At 46.1% G+C, this 19,904-nt stretch overlaps 1 protein-coding gene across 7 annotated transcripts in view; it reads right to left on the reverse strand.

Annotated features, from left to right (window-relative positions):
• Nucleotides 1–19,364, reverse strand: part of ZBTB46 (zinc finger and BTB domain containing 46) — a 52,367-nt gene extending 33,003 nt beyond the window's left edge. For 4 of the 7 annotated variants that reach the window (XM_054081238.1, XM_054081236.1, XM_054081237.1 and 1 more), the window contains exons 1-5: nt 19,239–19,347; nt 18,279–18,524; nt 11,829–11,956; nt 8,771–8,908; nt 295–1,261 (exon numbers count right to left, since the gene is read on the reverse strand). In XM_054081238.1, coding sequence (XP_053937213.1) covers nt 295–1,261; nt 8,771–8,824 — 1,021 coding nt within the window. In that variant the 5' untranslated portion in view covers nt 8,825–8,908; nt 11,829–11,956; nt 18,279–18,524; nt 19,239–19,347. Of the gene's footprint in view, nt 1–294; nt 1,262–8,770; nt 8,909–11,828; nt 11,957–18,266; nt 18,525–19,238 lie in introns of all 7 variants that reach the window. The other 3 variants (XM_054081233.1, XM_054081235.1, XM_054081234.1) reach the window with 3 other exon arrangements.
• Nucleotides 19,365–19,904: the final 540 nt, after the last annotated feature.

Genomic DNA, 19,904 nt, shown 5'->3' on the forward strand with positions numbered 1-19,904 from the left:
AAACACCAATCTTTTCTCTCAGTAATTCCAATAATTAGAAGGGTGTTTTGGGGGTGGTTTAGGCCACTGTATGCCCATGGCCAAAACCAAACTACCAGCTTCTTTCACAGGAGAATCATCATCACTGCACACCAAGGACCAGCGTGTGGGTCTTTTGAATTGGTGGCAACAGAAGTTTCTGCATTTTTCAGTTTCTGGCAAGCTAATACATTTCAGAGACTGATAAGATCATATCACAAACAGATCCAATTAACATTTTTAATTTCAACCACAGAAATCAGAAGAATGACTTACTTGGGTCTCTGCTGTACGGCCACCCTGAGGCGGGTAAAAAAGACGGCATCGGAGAACTTGCCCTGCTGTCATCCTCCACTTGCTGTGTGATATGTCGCACAGTCTCTTTGTTTTTGCGGTTCTTCCTGCGCCCAGTGGGTTGCCAGCCATCCCCCACTCCTTGTTCCGCAAATGCGTTCTGTATTGCACTATCCTTGGCAGAATGCAGTTCACTCCCTCCATAATGGGACGGTGAAACCTGTTCCTCTTTGATACGTAAAGACCCATAGCCCATGTCACTAGACCAAAGAGACTGGGATGAAACATCTTCGTGGCTGTCTGTTTTTGGTTCTTGATCCTCTTTTCCATAAGTGCTCCCTCCTTCATGGCAGCTGGCAATAGCGGAATCTCCTGAAGAGTTTGCCGGACTGGTTCGCCGAGCTAACCAGGGAGATATGCTCCTGCCAGCCACCACCGCGGATATAAGAGCATCGGTGCTGCTGCTGGAAGGGGCTCCGAGTTCATAATCGACAAGGTCATCCGAGGCATCGGACTTTATACTTATGTCGAGAGCCGCTTTTATGAAGTTGTGGCAGGCCTGTACAATATCCGTCATCTGCAGGTAGCTGGCAGCCGACATCACCTCGATGACGTTCCTGCTGGTCAGCGCTAGGTGCGCTGAATACATGAAGTCAATGATTGCCTTGAAGCCCTGTGCAGTGACAATGTCTAAATGGGTGACAGTGGCCTGGTCCGAGGTTTTCTGAACCTGACAGTACAGCGTTTTGAAGTAGCGGCTACTCCCGAGCAGAACGTTTTTGTGAGCCTTAAATATCTTCCCCTCCACGATGATGCAAACGTCACAGAGGATGCCGTGCTGCCTCTGCTCGTTGAGCTCCCGCAGCAGATGACGATAGTGGGAAGCAATCTCCATATCTTCCTTTCGGTTATTCATTTGGAAATCTTTGTGCTTCCTCTTCCACAAGTCCTGGATAGGGAAGGAAACGACAGCATTACAATGTCCAATGCAGCATTACAGATGTGTTTTTCAAAGACCGAGACAAACCCCAAGTTGCACCAAATTAGCGGGTTCACCTTAAGAATGCCACAAAACACAACCACCACTTGCAACTGCTGTGCAGTAGTTACACAACGCAATGAATTTTTACCAAACTTCAAATAATTTAAGTTAAAAGGGACTAGAGTTGAACCTCAATTCTCCAGTGCCTCATAACAAAATCGCAACAGGCTTGTAAGGAAACCTGCCTTACGTGAAGTAGGTGAAGCTGCCGTCAGTTTTCACTGCTCAGGTTCAGCAAAGTTTGGGTTTGAAAGCAGTGCCACGCTTGAAACCATCCAATGGAGATCAACTATTGAAGAGTAACAGGATTTCCTCAAGGGAACAGGCAGCGTGTGCAGCACACAATTGCTGAAATCCTCAATCAGACAAAGCCAATTGAAACCAGCTCCTTCTCTTGCTATATTGCCGTGGAGGGGCTATAAATATTGCTTCCAAGTTGGAAAAGCAACAGCAAATCCCAGACCACAGATTACAAAAGTTTAAGTCCCCACCCAAACTGTACTGGCAATAGATCAGAGCCACAAAATTAACGTTATTTGAAGCTTAACTATGTAAAGGGACAAGACTTTTACCTTTACAATAAAGCATGTTATTTTCTTGGCTTTATGTCTCCACATTTATCTCGCAACCAACCTAAGATACCAGGCACAGAAAGTCCAAGATCACCAAAACATTCAGGTTTAGAAAGGATGCTTATGACCAAAATAACAAAGCATCCAATAAGCTGGGAAGAATTCACAGGATTTTGATCACCCTTCATAATATCTGATCGTGTTTTCCACATAAAGGCTGTTCAGTGCCAACAGGGTGGCACAGACCCGTAGCTTGAATGTTATGCTCCACATTACCCTCCTCTTACTCCCCCCAAAAAGAAACAAAAAGCCTTAAACGCAGATATTTTGACAGTAATCAGTGGTGCTACTATTATCAGATTGAATTCTATCCCACCTGCAACATACAAATATGGAGCAGTAACGCACCGACAGGAACGAACACATCCACACATCTCGCAGTGTTCGATCAGTCGCTCCCACCATGTCATTTAGACTGTTGTCCATTCAGCATCCTCAGAAACTCCCTGCCCTCCCTCTTCCAAGGTAACGCTTCACTCGTAGCGGGCGCACCACCACATCCTGTCTCTCAATCAAGATGACTTCATGTTCCCAGCACTTGAGGTGTTAAGGATGGGGCTGGCAGCACCAGAACAGATCGATGATGGACTCTCCATGACACTAGAACTCGGCAGTTACTGCCTTTGCAACGCCTCAGCTTCACAAATCCCTTGGCATTAATTCCTGCCATTTTATCTGGCTCCTACTACTTATTTGGAACTTACCATCAAGATTTATACACCGTTTAACAGTGCTTTAATGGTCCAACTAATTAAGAGCACTGAGCTTAACGTGGAGGATTTCTAATCTTTCTCTCAAAAACTAAACTGAAATCTGTTCCAATATGAGAAGTTCCAACTGAAAAATGGATACAGGGTTCCACACGTCAATGGACAACTGTAAAACTAGTATCTGCTGGCAAGAACACATTCTGAACGTAATACTGGGCAGCACACAGGTGAGAAGCCTGGATTTAGGCTGCTGAGGGTTGCTGATAAAACCAAATTACTGGACTTCTGAGGTCTTATCATCTTGAAGCATTAATTATAAGCACTGTCAGAAAGGAGGCTGACATGAGCTTGAAGCAACTCTCTAATATACATCAAGTTCCAACACAAATCCAGTCCCATTTGTTGGAACTGGCTCACAGCAGCGGGCAGTCCTGGGGCACTCATGACCAAGAAAGCTTCCTGACACGTGTAAGTGGGTTTCCTGTGGTGCGGAACACTGATCTGTAAGCCCCCTGCGCCATTCCCCTAGGCTGGTCTATTATCATCATCTACAGGTGCAAACCAGCTATGGTTTAGCCCACACTATGGGTTAGAAAACAACCTTTCAGCCCAGGTGACACAGGACCCCTCTTCTGGAGAGTCACCTGACAATTCAAAGGGTCAAGTTATGCAAGATTAGCTGCATGAGCTCCCCCAGTTCTGCAGAAACAGCGCTGTCTCTTCGGCAGTGTCAGAGATGCTAATATGCAAGACCAGCTGGTCCCTGATCCTTGAGAAGCATTTGCTTCCCTCAAGAGAGGAAGGTCCATCTTCCTGCAGCACAAGCAGTCTGAGCTGGTGTTCAGCTATATTACAAATCCATACGGCTGTGCAACAGAATTAAGCACGGAACATCCAAAGGAGCTCATCTGTTTTCATTTGAACTGGAAGAGGTCAATAACGGTGAAGCTCTACAGTATCTGAACACACTGCCTACTCACCACTGACATCTGCCAGGAGTTTTTAAGTCAAATTCACAAACAGAAGCCATCTCCATCTCAAATAAATGATGTAAGTAATAAAACACAAACCAGAGTCAGAGACTAAGGGGAAAATAATAATTCATTTTGCAGGTGTTTGGCCTGAAAGGGCTGTGAGGGAACCAGCCAGTGGAGCAGCTCTCTAAGCCCGGCTCTGACACTGGCTGCTACCGCTTCCCAAGATCATCACATAGGAAAGAACCACCTCGTAAGACAGACTGACGGCTCAGTTTTGTCTTTATTCCAGAAACCACTACTGCATCTACTTTTAGGAGTTGAAGAGTGAGCTTAGTCCCCTCAGGAAACACAAATTGCCACAAAGGATAAAGTGAGTTGTCCGTCACCAATCCTGTCCCCAAGAGCTGCCATAGCCACACAATTCAGAGGAAGACACCACAAAACCTCGCAGCAAACAATTACAGAGTGATTAGAAGGTTTGATATGTCATTTCCCTTTGCTGTTCTTTCACAGGTATTAAAATCCATATTCCAAGACATCACCTCCCTGGAATGGAGGGGGCAGGAATCTCCTGCAAGGATAAAGTTCTCATCCTCAGTTTAATACACATAAGCATCAGGAGTATTTATCCATGTTTTCACCTGCTTTTGTGAATTTGTGAACAACAGCTTTTCTCCTGGGATGTTTTTCACCTGGAAATCACTTTGGTTCCTTAAGATTGTATTCCTTTACTAATCCATACTCTTATTCAGCCTAGTTCAGCGGGCTGGGCTCCCCCCCACTGCTGGTAACAGTCTGATTTAGACACACCGTGTCTTTTGCTTAAACTGCCTACTGCAGAAACCAGATTAAAATGTGTCTCTTGCTACCTTTGGGCTAGTCGAAGGTTCAGGCAACGAATAACCAGGTGCTCCTCATGGATGAGGCTCTTCCAAGCCTCTTTAGAGAAAGAAAGAGAGAGAAAGTCAGAGAAAAAGCTATCGAGGGATTTTTACTGAACACAGACACAATAAATCCATGCGAGGTTCCTCACTGGCCTCCCTCCCTCCCACCTACCAGGCTCTTGACAGAAAAAACCCTCCAGGCAAGCCGCAGATGAACGGCAGTGAGTCACTGCGGTGAGATCACACAGCCCTCCCATCTCACCTGCCCACAATCCCAAGGACATTGGGGACAAGAGCAAGAGAGTAAATGTCTTTTGGACAAGGCATTCTAAAATATAAGGGATATAAGAAAATAAGTAAAAATCATGAGCGTACACACTCCTCTGGTCAAAGGTAGACAACTCGCCTGTGTTGTAGAGTACTCTGAGGAGGTGAGATGAGAGGGGAAGCCACCCACCAAGGAGTAGCGTCCTTTCTGCTGAGAGGTGGGCATGCCACAGCACTTTCAAGTACACAGGCACTGATGTGGCTACTCCCACATTCAGCCCGATCAATAAAATTTAACGTCTTCCAAACTAGCAACTGTCATTGCAGACATCTGGACCATCCCCTGTCTGCTACCTCATACGTATTGCTCCAAACCCCACACTTGTCACAGCACTCTACCTTTCAAACGCAAGGTCTTTGGGGGAGAAAATTAAATGTGCCTCAAATTCAGAGGAATTAATTAGTTTTCTGTCTACCCGTGTCAAACCAGAGCATCCGTTTAATGTCAAGGATCACTGGGGAATTAAGTTAAATTTAAGGCAATTTGCTAGTAGTTAAAAATTCAGGAAGCTTCAAAACGCTGTACTCTTGTTTTCCAATTTTACTTGCTGGTTTGTGGCTTCTTATGGGGTTTTTTTTTCCCCCTTTTCCTGCTAACGATATTTATCTCCGCTTAAAAAATGTTGTGGAAAGACTTCTTCAGAACAGCTGCACCCTTTAAACTTCTAGTGGAAGCACGGCAAAAACGGAGTAAACCATGGGGATTTTTCAGAAGCAGACCTCAAAGATCAGCGATACTTTTTTTAATCTCAGTTTTCTTTAATCCACTGAAGGATTTCAAAGTTGAGCACCTACTAAAATCCTTCAGGCCCAGGCCTGCGACGACAGCACATGGCCACCACGCAGCTTTCCCAGAAGCCAATGAACCGCGAAAGCTCATCTGTAGGGTTTCCACAAAATAAATCGTAGCAGATCAGGCTCTCTCCATGAGCCAGTTCGCAGATAGAACAGTAATTCATGTCTGCTACTTCTCCACAAATAACTAAAAAACTTGTCCCTAAGTAAACAACACTTGCATGTAACAGCAAAAAGAACAAAGCACAAGCAGATTTAATAATCACTTTCATGCCAACTTCTGTCAAGAAACGGGCCAGCTTTTTATTTGCCATGTTGTCACAAACCTAGCCTGAAAAAAAAAAGCATTAATAATTTATATCATCTTTAACCCTAGCTTGGTTCTACAAATACAGCATCTACAAAACCTGTACATTCTGCACTATCATTACCTTATTTGAACATGAAAACATCACCATGTGACACAGTAAGAGTGTAAATAAACACAATTTTCACCTAATATTGGGTTTTGAAGAGAGTAACCAGTGGCACTTACAAAGCCAACCTCCCAGCATACATACCCATGATATTAATAATTCTCCTGACCAAAATCTTAATATTGGTGAAGTGAAGGTGTACAAATCCTAAAACTTGCTGCACGATGTGAATTTGGGCACAAAGCCACAGTCGAGAGGTGGAGCACACAGATGAAAGCCCCTATAGTGCAGTCCCCTGGGAAAGAGCAGGGACAAAAATAAACCTCCCTTCCCCCAGCAGGAAAACAGGAAAGAAAAAAATGAATGAGAGAGGTTTGGGGTTTATGGTGTTGGTAGGAGTTTTGTTTGTTTACTTTTTCAGAATAAGAAAACCAGAAGTTTAAGCTACCTGACATGTATGTAGTCTGCTACAATTTTCTCAACCCACTTCTACACTTAATGCTAAGGACAGGAGTTCTGGAGCCCCAAACAGTGCCGTGCTCCTCACCAGCCACTCCACACTCCCCAAAGAAAACATGCCAACTGGAATTTAACCAAAAATGTGCTGTTTCCTCCCGCACCCCTTTGGAGAACAGCACAAACAGATTAAGGAAGAACTCCAATTCACTCCAGTGGTTTATTACACAAAACCCCAACGAACACATCCCACTTCTCCATTTCCCCTGTGTCCTGTCCATGTTTCCACTCCCAAGACATTCCAGCATGTTTTAAATTCCTCTGCCAAGGAGCACTGTAAGGTGAGATCAAGCTTGAAACACCTCTCTGCCCAACACAGCAGTGTGTATACAAGTTTCACTTTTATCCAATTAAAGACAACAGAAAACACAGGATTCCTCCTATCCGTGCACCCTGTGCTGAAGAGAATAGAGAACAAAACCCCCAATGTAACCTTAGCAACTGGAGAGGAAGGTACCCACACTCCTCCTGAACAAGAGGAAAAGCAGAGCTCAGAAAAGGATAATTGTGCAGAGTTATCCCTCCCTGCTCACGGGCTTTACAAGTACAAACCTCCAGAAGTCATGCGTTTTGTCATACATGCGTTTGAAGCAGAGCACAATTCTAGAAGAGATTTTAGGGTATCAATACTCAGAAACCCCAAATTATATTTGTATAGAAGCACAGAATAGTTTGGGTTGGAAGAGACCTTAAAGATCACCCAGTTCCAACCCCTCTGCCCCTCTGCACGTTCAGCTTTGCTCAAAGCAGATGCAAATATGAACAGCTGCCAAAAGAAACTCCTCTACCCTGTTCTGATTCGTGAAGCCAACAACCCCTGTTTAAGTTGGTCATTCCAACCACAACTCTGGATCTAGAGATTAACAGACAGGCGCTTGTAAACAGACCAGCCCAGACCCTTGGGCCAAAGAGGATACTCTCAACTCCTGGTTTCACAAAAACAAGTGTGCCACTTTTCCCTCATGATTAGGGATGCAAATGCTTAATTACAGCCCAACAGTGCCTGTTCATCCCTACCGGCTAGGAGTCGCAGGAAGAAAATACAAGTTTAAGAACTCGGTTTGACAAATACAATAGAATTACAGAAAAGTCAAGAATCTGGGAGGCAAACAATTTTCAGTGAGCTTAAAGAAACAGACTAGTTGTGTTTTAGCTCACTCCATTCTCAATGACTGCAGGGCAAAAAAACCCCAAGTCCCTACCAATACTTAACATCTGCCTGATGAAGATCCACTAAACTTTCTCCAATTTCAAGCCACTGCTACCCTGTCACCGACTGCATTTAAACGGCATCTCTGTTTAGTCTCTCTGTACTACCCACAACCCAGAAAGCCCATGAGTAAAGTTCAAACAGCAGCAGCAGGGCAAGCACCACACCGCTAGCAGCTTAACATGCCAGCAAAGGAATCACTCACTCAAACCGTCGGCACTCAGTGCAGGCAAAGAGATTTCAGCTCCCTGTCGGGCCAGGTTCAATTTAGACAGGACACAGAATACATTTAAGATCATATCATCAGTTTCCAATTGCTTCTGCCATGAAAATGCAGATCTGAACGCAGTTACAAATTAAAAGGAGGCCAATTTTAGCAAAAAGAATAAGGACATGTAAACCACCACATGCTTCTAGTCATTCATAGCATCAAAGCTTTGTTTCTGCAATCCAAATGCAAATCACAAGCAAAATCTAACTCTGTAACATAAAAGAACAGGGAGCTTTCATTAAACATTTTGCACTCTGCTCCAGAACTTCAAAGCAGAAACTTGGCTTTGGCCTCTGATCTGTCAAACCATCGACCTGGTATTATGGGGCCAGCAATAGCGTGAAGACACTGGACACTATGGAAGTGCAACCAAAGGACAGGATTTCTGAAGGGATCTTAGAAAAATCCATTTATTAATGTTCATAAATTCTGATAGCACTTGAAGAATTCCAAGAGAAAAACAGATCTGAAAATGAAAGCCAAGGGAAAACCGATGGCCTCCACATCTTGGAAGGAGGGCAATTAGAAATAAGAACCAGAAATTTAGAAACTGTAAAGTTAAAAATAGGAGGAAAGAAGAAACACTAGAGATGCAAGACTTGTAGCGGTTCTGTTAGTGAAAGCATGCAAACTTGGATATTCAACAACAAAATAAACCCCAAGACCATCACTTCTTACCAGTAACAAACTGGGTTCCAGGTCTGGTGTTTCTCCTGCAGCAGTTGAGAACATCAACAGCCCCAGGGCAGCACAGGTAGTGCCTGCTCTGCGACCCGACGGCACTGCTGTGACTCTTGCAGGAGACAGACAGAGCTACTGCAAAACCCAAAGCAGAAGAAGCTGTTAGGTTACACTACAGGATCACTGAACAGTGATACACTAACTCCTTTCCCTCCAAACTCAAAGATATAACAACCCTGCTTATGAGCTAACGAACCCCTAAAACATTAACTCAAAGCTACAACACACGGCAGGCAGTTCAAGCCTGGTTACCTTTCTGCAATAACAAAAGCAAGAGTTACTTCTTACAGCACGGGAAGAAAAAGTCTAATTTTAGACACTAAAACTTCAAACAGGTTCTTGAAACAACAGCGTTTCCTGTTTGGGAGCTTTTCAAAACATTTTCACTTTAATGACTTTTTAAAGAGACATTTGTGGCCTGCAGGGCGCTAATTCACCTGATCTGACCTACAAAGAACTGAGGTTAAAAAGCAAACAGTGCAACCCCTGAAAAAAGAAACCTCATGTTTGCAATGGAATATTGAAGAGAGTTTCCTCTTCTCATGGCGTTTAACAGTCAGTGCCTACAGTCTGGTGCCATTCCAGGGCAAAAGACTGAATGATCCTAGGATTTTGAAAATGCTGTGTAAAATACAGATATTTGGGAATAGCAAGGCACCTTCACAGACAGAATTCTCAGATAAAACATTAATGTTAGTGATCATAAGGTATAAATAATAGGAATATTCACCTACACAAAGGATTTCCGCCTGTAAGGATGCACCTGCTGCAACTGTCATCTTGTTTTCTTATACAAAACAGACTGAATAAAATCATAGAATTGCTTGGTTGGAAAAGACCTTTGCGATCAAGTCCAATTGTCTCTCTCTACTATTAAACCATCCAGAGTATCTCATCTGCCCATCTTTTAAACCCTTCAGGGACGGGGACTCAACCACCTCCCTGGGCAGCCTCTGCCAGTCCCCGAGAACCCTTTCCATGAAGGAATTTTTCCTGATATCCAATCTGAACCTTCACAGACACCATTTGAGATCATTTCCTCTTGTCCTACCCCTTGTCACCTGGGAGACGAGCCCAACACCCGCGTCACCACAACCTCCTTTCAGGCAGCTGTAGACAGTGATAAGGTCTTCCCCTCAGCCTCCTCTTTAAGACTAAACAGCCCCAGTTCCCTCAGCCGTCTCTCATATGACTTGTTCTCCAGCCCCTTCACCAGCTTTGTTTTCCCTTTCTGTGGAGTTCCTTCTTCAGAAAAACATATTCACTGCACTTGCAATATTTAACTTCAACTAAAACTTCTGACTACACTTTACTCAAAACTTGATGCTGTTTATACACTGTTATTGCAGCAAAGCATTTGCCACGTAGTTCTGATCTCTCTTTCAGAGACACTGCTAACAGACAGGTTAGAGCTCTTAATGACAATAAGCTATCGCTCAAGTGCTGTTGGTGTCAGGACTGACCTTCTGTGGTAACAAACTGTGAAGGAAAATATCAGAAGGTAAAAATTAAGAAAGCTTTTCCAATACAAGCTAATGTCAGTATAAACAGCAAATCTAATAAACAAATGAATCATAGAATGGTTTGGGTTGGAAGGGACCTCAAAGCCCATCCAGTTCCACACCTGGCCATAGGCAGGGGCACCTCCCACTGGATCCGGTTGTCTCAAGCCCCATCCAACCTGGCCTTGAACACCTCCAGGGATGGGACAGCCACCACTGCTCCGGGCAACCTGGGCCAGGGCCTCCCACCCTCATCACAAAGAATTTCTTCCTAATGTCTAATCTAAATCTTTCCCCTTTCAATTTAAAGCCATTCCTCTTCATCCTATCACTCCAGGTCCTTTTAAAAAGTCCCTCTCCAGCTTTCTTGGAGCCCCTTTCTGTACTGGAAGTTGCTCTAAGGTCCAGAGCGTTCTCTTCTCCAGGCTGAACAACCCCAACTCTCTCAGCCTGCCCTCCTGGCAGAGGTGCTCCAGCCCTTGGATCATCTTCATAGCCTCCTCTGGACCCCTTCCAATAGTTTCCTTCTCGTGTTGGGGATTCCAGAACTCGACACAGGGCTCCAGGTGCGGTCTCACAAGAGTGGAGTAAAGGGGGAGAATCACCTCCCTTGCCCTGCTGGCCACACCGCTCTGGATGCGGGCCAGGATACAGATGGCCTCCTGGGCTACAAGTGCCCATTGGTGGCTCATGTCAAGCTTCTCAACAAATGAAGTCACAAGGAAAATCCAAGCATTCTCACAGCAACAAGCAGAACTGAAAATCTTAAAAAAAAGTATGACCCAATTGAAGCAAATACCACTGACTTTGTTCTCAACTCCTGTTTCAGACTGCCAAGTCTTGCCTTTCTCTGATTCCAAGTGCTTCTCCATAGAGATTGTTTTGGCTGTTTCTTTCTAGTCTTGTTATTTAGACAGTTAAAAAAATTAAATGGGGGAGCAAGAGAGCCAGACCAAAACCAACACATGGGAACTGACTCTGTTAGCAATGTGTAAGAGTCATTCCTATTTCCACTTATACTCAGAGCTGTCGAGACTCTCATTTCCACCTTTGTCTCAGGGTCACAAAGTGGTCCAGAACAGCCCAGTAAGAATGTAGAAGCTGATACCTTTACTACTTTGCACTGCTCCGCATTTTTTCTTCTTGCTTTGAGCTCTGCACCCATTTTCCTCTTCTAAAGGAACAGAAGAGGACCAATCAACTGTGACCTCATCCAGTGGGAGGTGTCCCTGCCCATGGCAGAGGGTTGGAACTGGATCGACTTTCATGTCCCTTCCAACCCAAACCATTCTGTGATGAATGGAGGCACTTCTACCACAGGGCAGGAGCAGGAGAATAGTCCAATTTCTGGAGCTGGGCCAGGTTTCTAAACGAGCTTCTGTTATCAATATTAAGCCAAATTTCACAAAGTCCTTACAACAACATGATCTCCAGCTCCTCTTTCTCCTTCCCTGACCGCACCACAAAAATACCTTGAAATGCCAAGAACTTACCAATCTTTGAAAATGTTTCCCGTCAGTAAAAACAAACGTCGTGATGTTTCACAGCTGGAGAGGGCATGTTTTAATGAAGGGAAGAGAACGACCTCTGGCAACAAGGTCCAAAAGGTTCATCACATGTCCTGTATTTGAGAATGGAAAGAACAGGAGGGAAAAATTAAAATCTCAACTTTCACTTCATACAAAAATCTTCAGTATCACATAATCACAAGCAAGAGTTGAAATAACTGCACACCTACAGCATTGTTTGCCATTTCAATCAACAAATGTTCTGATATATTTCTGTAATTAATCATACAGGAAAAAAATTATTTAGCCCCTAAGTTAAAGAAAGAATTTAACATACACATTCTATGATTATTAACAATTTCTGACTACGCTTCCAGAAGAGAAGTGCTTTGAAGAAGCCACTGTAAAAAAAGTGCTTTTTATGAGGACTTCAGATTACAATACTGTTTGTTCTAGTTAACATTACAAAGTTTCAGCTAATGCTTCTTGACACCTGCCATCCACACACTTCAAAAGGGGTTAGGATTCACCTCACAGTTAACGTGGTTCTCCTCCAAACCAACATATTTGCCTACGATTACAGAAAAATCTGTGCCCACATCATGCAGAAGTAAGACACTGAAGTTCCTTCTAACTCGACTGAATCGCAGCCTTCAAAAGCCAGCGTTACCCTCACGTTAGGAAGCAGCATGCACAGAAGCACTACGTAAAGGGGTCTTTTCCTCTGACTTAAAAAGAAACCGCACAAAGAGACAGGAGAATACACAAATACCTACCAGAATGTTTATGTTCTATTTCCCATGCCTGTAAAAGCTACACAGTCTGACATGCAATATTCCAGCTGGCAACACCGCAAATCCAACAGGATGCACCTTTCCAGCAGGACACTAGGTGCACGTTCCAGTCGAAAACGCTCAGCTGCAGCGATATTTCCACTGCACTCTGCATTTCCCCCACATTTCCCTTATCCTCTTCCCCATAACCTCCAGCTCCGTCTGTGTGCCGGCCTCTCCATCCTCCCTCTCCATCATGGCACGGAAACAGTGGCTCATATCACCCCCCTGTATTTCATCTCCATTCTCTCTCAGCTGGTTGCACTGAGAGAAGAAGAGACCAAACACCACCCATGCCACGAACCTTGCAGAACATGGCAGAGCACCTCCAAAGCAAGTATCTTACAAGGTACCAGCCTGGTGATACCAAAAAAATGTATTAATTTAGCTATATCTGCTATCCTAGCAGTGAAGATTAACAAACAGCCTGAAACAATTCACATGCCCATGGCTAGTGCGACGCGTACCTGTCCAAGTGCTCTAACTCCTACAAGAGCTTAAGCTTCCACTTAAAAAAGAGTCACAAAAGTGATCTACGCAACGACTGTGCTCCTGTGCATCTATCAGAAAAAGGAACAACATAAAAAGCACCTTAAAAAAAAAAAAAGAGGATTCAGGAACTGGAAGCAAATCACACTGGGAATTGCCCTGAAGAATGGTTCCCCCAAAACTTTCTCATTGTTTTTTGTCTTTTTAACAAGGGGATCTTTGCTAAAGTTCCCAAACTCAGTATATAAAAAGGGAGGGAGGCAAAGGAGGAGGAAGAACGATGAGGTGATTTTAAAAGAGAAGTATAGTGGTGGAAGGAACTGAGAGAAAGAACACCTAAAAGACACGTAAAGAATTGAGGATAATCCAAGAGCGAAAAAATCAACCAGTCCAAAATTAAAGATAACATTCAAGGTGCTCTGTGAACAATCTAATTTTGTTTCCATAATTCCTGGCACAAGCGCTTGGGTTAGTGCCCCTTTTGACTTCTTAGCGTAAATCGCATAAAGCAGATTTGATCAACTATTATAAAAAAGAGGTGGATTGAAGCCAAGAAGGATACAGTGGCAATAAGGAGGAAGTCAATCAGCTCATTTTATATATAGCCACCGCCTTGTTCTCCAGTGCTACAGTGGCAGGGCTTTTAGGAGCACTGCATCCCAACTGCTTCATTTATCAGTACTGAAATTAGTTGGTGTCAAGTTTGGGTATTTTAAGCACCTAATAGCTAATATAGCCCAACAATTCTTCTGTTTCAGAGCACAATTTGAGCACTGGTCACAAAGGTATTTCCTCCAGTGGTCAGTTAGTGCAAAAGGTGTGAATTTTGCTTAATCTCTTCTTCAAAAAGTATGAACTAACCGCCCAGAACACCAACTCCTTCTGCAGAGTTCCTCATCGGAAGGCGAGGAAAACCAGGAAGTTAACTTGCTTGGATGGAATAAGCAGTGTGTTCAACACATAAGGAGGAAATAATTAGGAAAGATAATTGAGTATTTAAGTATACACAGGTATAAACATACTCTTTAACGCATAAAACCCTACTTACTTTGCTAAGTAGGGTTGTCACGCAGCTACATTTCTGGCACAGACACCAATATTCTTGTTACTAAGTTTATTTTAATCCCCACACAAGCCGGTAGCTGCATTGGTAGAATATTCCTGACACCTTGTTCCACTACAGGAGACCCCAACTCCGTTTTCCCATAAAGTGAACACTAGGCAACTCCAACATCTGCAGAATGCTGTTCTTCCTGAACACACACAGAGGACGAGTAACGGGACAGAAGGACTCAGCACTGAATGGGTTAGAATAAAAGCAAGATGCATCCCCAGAAAGGGGATGTTTCAGCTCTAACTTGGCATCTACCTGTTACATTCAGCACAGCTGCTGTGCCACTGGCCCCGATGCACACGTACACCCATACCCAGGCGCAACAGAACACCACAAAGTGGAACACATTTCCATCCGATTAGAATTACCGTCAAGGATCCCATCCTGCCTGTGAAGCACTCGGGAGCTATTCCAACCCGACATTTCAACAGCAGGCTGATGTTTCTTATTTGTATGGGCATGAAGGAAAGTTAAAGCGACTGTTCACTAAAATAACGTCATCACAGCAGCGTGGTAAGGGACGGCACAGCCCACCCACCGGCCTCAGAACAGCAACACATCTCCTAGGAAATCTAGTGAGGGCTTCATGCCTGTTTGCACCTAAGAACGAGCATTTTTAGCACAGTTATCATGTTTTGGAAGAGCTGAGTAAAGCCCGGCACCCTTGATTCACTGGAGGGGAGATTGAGAAACAGCAGTTACAGCACCAGCCCGTTCAGTCAACGGCTGCAGGATGGGAACTGAATCCCAAGCAGCCATCCTTCCAAACTGGACATCCTTCTGCATCAGTATACACCAAGGAAACGAACCAGAAAACTACTGAACTGTTACGGGAATTTGAGAATCTTTCCTCTTGCATCTCAAGAGAAAGAAGTCTCGCAACAAATGATCCAGGCTTTTATTTTTCATCCTGCCTACAGCACTAAAGATCTAGAGGGAATTGAAAAAAACAACTATCAGAGGTTGTATTTAAGGGGACTGTAACAAAACCACATCACTGTGTGAAACTAAAAGCCCTCAGAAAGGAGTGGAGTGAATCAAAGAATCATAGAATAGTTAGGGTTGGAAGGGACCTTAAAGATCATCTAGTTCCAACCCCCCTGCCATGGGAAGTTTGGAAGCGACTGGAGTTCGATTGTCATTGTACCTGATGAAAATATCCGAGAACTGCTCGCAGGGATCCTTAGGTGCAGAGCCAGATGGCAGTCCTGCCTGCAGACCAAACACCTCCCTCTGTCCCTCAGCCACCACAGGTCCTCTCCTCTCACCCAGCGTGACCCCTGCTATCAGCCCCACTGCTCGCTTTTGCTGTCAGCACTTTGAGTTTCAAATATCACAGACATAAAACACAGGTAAGCCACGCACTTGGAAATATTCAAGCCAGTTGTAAGCCAGAAGCAAAATATAAACACAGCATGAATCCTTTTGTGTCCAAATTTTCTAGGGCAACACTTGCAGCCAGGAATGGACATGAACCGCTGGCTCCTGGGAATTATAACGGACATGTGGGATAACCATTACAGTTGCAGGTAGCTCTTCAAAGACTTAAACTAAGCCCTCCTTTGCCCTTTTGTTTGCCCATTAAACTACGTACACAGAAGCAGGGAAAACCCCTGTGAATGCTTTTTTACCAATTTAGGGGGAGCCTTGAGAGCATTACAGAGCGCTCTGGAGCCGACGGTAAAACCAGCGAGAACATGAAGGGAAAACTGTTCTGGGAAAGGCTGAACTGTTTCTGAAATAATTCAGCTCTGAGATCGAGCAGCAGTGGCTTGGGCAGGGTGTCAGCCTGGCGCTGCGCTGCCGGGAGGGCAGGAAACTTTGCTTAGAAACTTCAAAAACATGTATCTTAAAAAGAAAAAACAAAATCCACACAAGTGGAAAGCAAAGACAAAAAGAATCTGCTGAACCTCACAACAACGCACCACGCTGACAGAGGAAAAGCGGGCATATCAGCAGCAAATAAGAGATCCGTCAAACAGGAGACTTTTTTCCTTTGGAGGCAGGACTGCTAGAAGCAGGGGAGGGCTGCTAAACTGGTTTTCCTCTAAGCACTTCCAGTTAAAAAAAACAATCTTCTTGTGAAGAACATATCCACTGTTGTACAGCTGTCCCAGAAAACAAAGACCACGGGGAGAAAGTGGCCCATTTTCTTCAGTCTCCAAGAACCCCGTGTACAGGTCATGTTTTCAAAGGATCAATCCTACACACCCTACCACGAAGCGGCTTTTAAAACACAGGAACAACCCCCTAACGCTAGGATTCTCAGAACACCCCTTTTTTTCTTTGATACCACGTTCAAGTGACTCAATTGCAGCAAAGCTAACGCACAGTCTATGAAAACAACCGCAAGAGAAGTTTAGCTGTGAACAAGTTTCCCCCTCCTGGACAGGCTGCATCAAAAACAAAAGACTAGTTTTCTGTTTCAGTTAAAGTTATCACTCTGCTGTACCAAAACAAGCGATATCTTTCAGGAACGCCTGTTTGGGAGCTCCCCTAAACACGGCTGCAGCTCTCCCTCTACCCACTCCTTCTCAGTTCCCAAAAAACACCTTAAAGAGATAATTCTTCGCCACATGTTGAAAACATTGTGACTAAGAATACACTCCACCCAATTTTTTTTTCCCATCACTAAGGATTTAAAAACATAAAACTTGACAAACGGGGAGAGAAGCCTGTTGGAATTTAGAAGAAGAAAGTAGAATGTAATTCCAAATTAAAAGATGCTGTAAAAACATAAAACGTTCAAGCAAGGTATCGATAAAAGTGGAAGAGCTATCCTGTCACACCAAGCTTCTTTCTTAAAATTAGGTTTTTCTTACTCCTCTTGGATAAGGTGGCTTCTCCTTCTAATCTCCACAGAAGAAAGAAACGAGAAAGAGAAAAACCTTCCTCTCCTTTTGGAGAAAATACACGGAATTAATTGGTAGCCAGGCTGCTCAGGGAATCCACACTTGTGATAAATACTTGACCGAGTTTAAGAACTGAGCCCTAGATCTACGTTACAGTGATTAAATCCTAAAAATGATAACAGTGATGCCATTAAAATACACGCAAGAACTTTGGTACAGGTGTCTACAATACCGCTGTTTGCTAAACACATCTCCTAATTAGCAGGGCTTTAAACAATGCTGATAATAATCCGGTCCTGTAAGGCTTGCCAAATGAATCATTGAGATTGCAAAATAAAAAGCATGAGGAATTCATTAAAGAGCCGTTAAACTCTCCTTTGTTTATCTTTCCCCTGTCAGGTGTAAAAAGAAATAAGCGGTTTCTACCTCCGGATTCAGCTCAGCTTCACAATAACGCACCCCAAGAAACCTCCTCGGGAGCCACCAGCATTTTTTACCCCCTCTTTCATTTCAAAAGCAAAATCCTCCCACTGTTCCAGCCCTGCGAACCCGCTCCATTCTCTGTTTGTCACCCGGGATTGAGTTATCAGGCACTACTTGTATGACTTTGGGAACTGACATGTCTATTTGCAGAGACACAAAGGCAATCCAGCCGCACAGCCTCTGCCTCTCCCCGCACCTTCTGGGCTCCTCTCCTTTTCTCCCCTCCGCCAAATTTCACACAACACACTTTCTCCTGGAGAAAAAGGGGGGGGAAAGAGGACACCTCAAGTGCTTCACCAGCATGACAGAAAACATTTCCAGCCACTTTTGCACTTGTTACAGCCTGATGAAAAATCACCTACATCCCCTAAAGGAGCAGCGGTATTTTCTTTATGTCGTTTGTACGGGTTTTGTCTGGGTTTTTGGTTTTTTTTTTTTTTTTTTCAAAAGAGGGTCACTTCCCCCATTTCAGCCTGCAATTAAAATGGAGGCAAGGCCAGGCGATCTGTGTCTGGCTTTAGGGGGAGACAATAACCCAAAACAGGCCTGGCTTTTTAAAGAGAAAAAAAAAAAAAGAGAGAGAGAGAGAGAGGAGAGAGAGGGGAAAAAAAAAAGAGAGACAGCAGAGAGAGAGAAATACAACATGCCTCACCAGTATTATTACCTCATCCCTTTTTCCAAGCAGTTTTGAACCACACTCCTGACAAAACTCTTGGTCCAAGTTGCACGGACGCTGTTTTTTTAGGGGGTTTGAAGGCTGGAGCCGGGGGTTGAGGCTGGAGCCGGGGGTTGAAGGCTGGCTATTCGCAAGTGGAGCTGGCTGTTAAAATGCCCCCCTTGTCTCTCTTCTCTCTCCCTCTCCCTTGAGCTGGGTGTTGACGCAGCAGAAATTACCAGCTGGAAAATTCCCCTTTTGGAGGTTACGGGGGGGAGGAGGAGGAGGAGGAGGAGGAGGAGAAGGGAGGGAGGGAGAGAGGGGAGGGGAGGGCCGGGGGAGGGGGGGGTTAAACCCTGCCACTTACCAAGTTAAGCCACCCACCCGCACCAAAATAAGGCATCGCGTCCCAAAGAAGGCACCGTCCCTGTCCCCCCCCTTTGGGGCACGGAGCGATCGCTGCTGGGATGGGGGGGGACAAAGCGGGGTGGGGGGGTTCCCGGTGTCCCCTTGCCTCGCCTGGCTTCAAGGTGGGAAAAGAGGGAGGCGACAGCCAGGGGTGTCACCGGGGAGAGGGTGGGCACGGTGACCCTCCCCCTCGCCTTGGGGGGAAACACATGGGGGGGGATAAAAAGGGAGGACAAATTGGGGGGGGGGGGGGGGAGATAAACGAGGGGGCGTCCCCGGTGTCCCCTGTCTCGCCTGGCCCCAAGGTGGGAAGGGAGGGAGGGGACAGCCAGTGCTGTCGCCAACGGGGTGGCCATGGTGACACCCCCCCCTTGGGAGGGAGGGGGGATAAACTGGGGGAGGTGGGGAGAAAAATAGGGGGGGTCCCGGTGTCCCCTGCCTCGCCTAGCTTCGAGGCGGGGAGGGAAGGAGAGGGCAGCCAGTAGTGTCGCTGGGTGTGGGGGGGGTGGCCATAGTGAACCCCCCCTCCTCCTCGGGGGGCTTGGGGGGGGGGCCGCTTACCTGTGCCCCATGGAGGAGAGCGGGGCGTCGGAGCGGCCGGAGCTCGGTCACTCCGTGCCTCTCCTCCCGGGTGGGGAAGAGAAGGGGAAGAAGGGGGGGGGAAGAGGGGGGGGAAGGAGCGGGGGGGGTTGAGGGGGGGTGCAGGGCGCGCTCCCGCCGCTCCCTCGGGCGCGCGGGGCGCGAGCCCGCGGCGGGCAGGGACGGGGGGGCGGTGCCGCGCGGCGCGTGCCGGCACTGACCACGCCCACTCCCCCTCGGCGCCGCGCGCTGATTAGACAGCGCCAGGCACTGGCCTCCGTAAGCCACGCCCCCTCCCTCCCGTCGGCGCGCGGTAATTGGACAGCGCTGGGCACGGGCCTCCCTAAGCCACGCCTCCTCCGCCACGCCTCCTTCCACCCCCTCCCATCCTTGAGCCGGGGGAGAGGGGGCGCCGGCGCTGCCCCTGCCGGACACCGGAAGTGGGGGGGAGGCGGGGGCGCGCGCGCGCGGGGCTGCCTGCGCGGGGCACGACGGGACGGGCGATGCCCCGTGGTCCTCCCGGTCTCGTCTGGTTTCCCCGAGCCCCTCCTGCCGCCCCTCGCCAGTGCTTCCCGCTGTGCCTGCGCTGCCCGGGAGCCACGCCCGGGCCAGGGATGAGGGGCAGGGGGATGCTTATGGGATCACAGA

This window comes from Cuculus canorus, chromosome 16 (assembly GCF_017976375.1).
Source record: "Cuculus canorus isolate bCucCan1 chromosome 16, bCucCan1.pri, whole genome shotgun sequence".
Taxonomy (NCBI): Eukaryota; Metazoa; Chordata; class Aves; order Cuculiformes; family Cuculidae; genus Cuculus; species Cuculus canorus.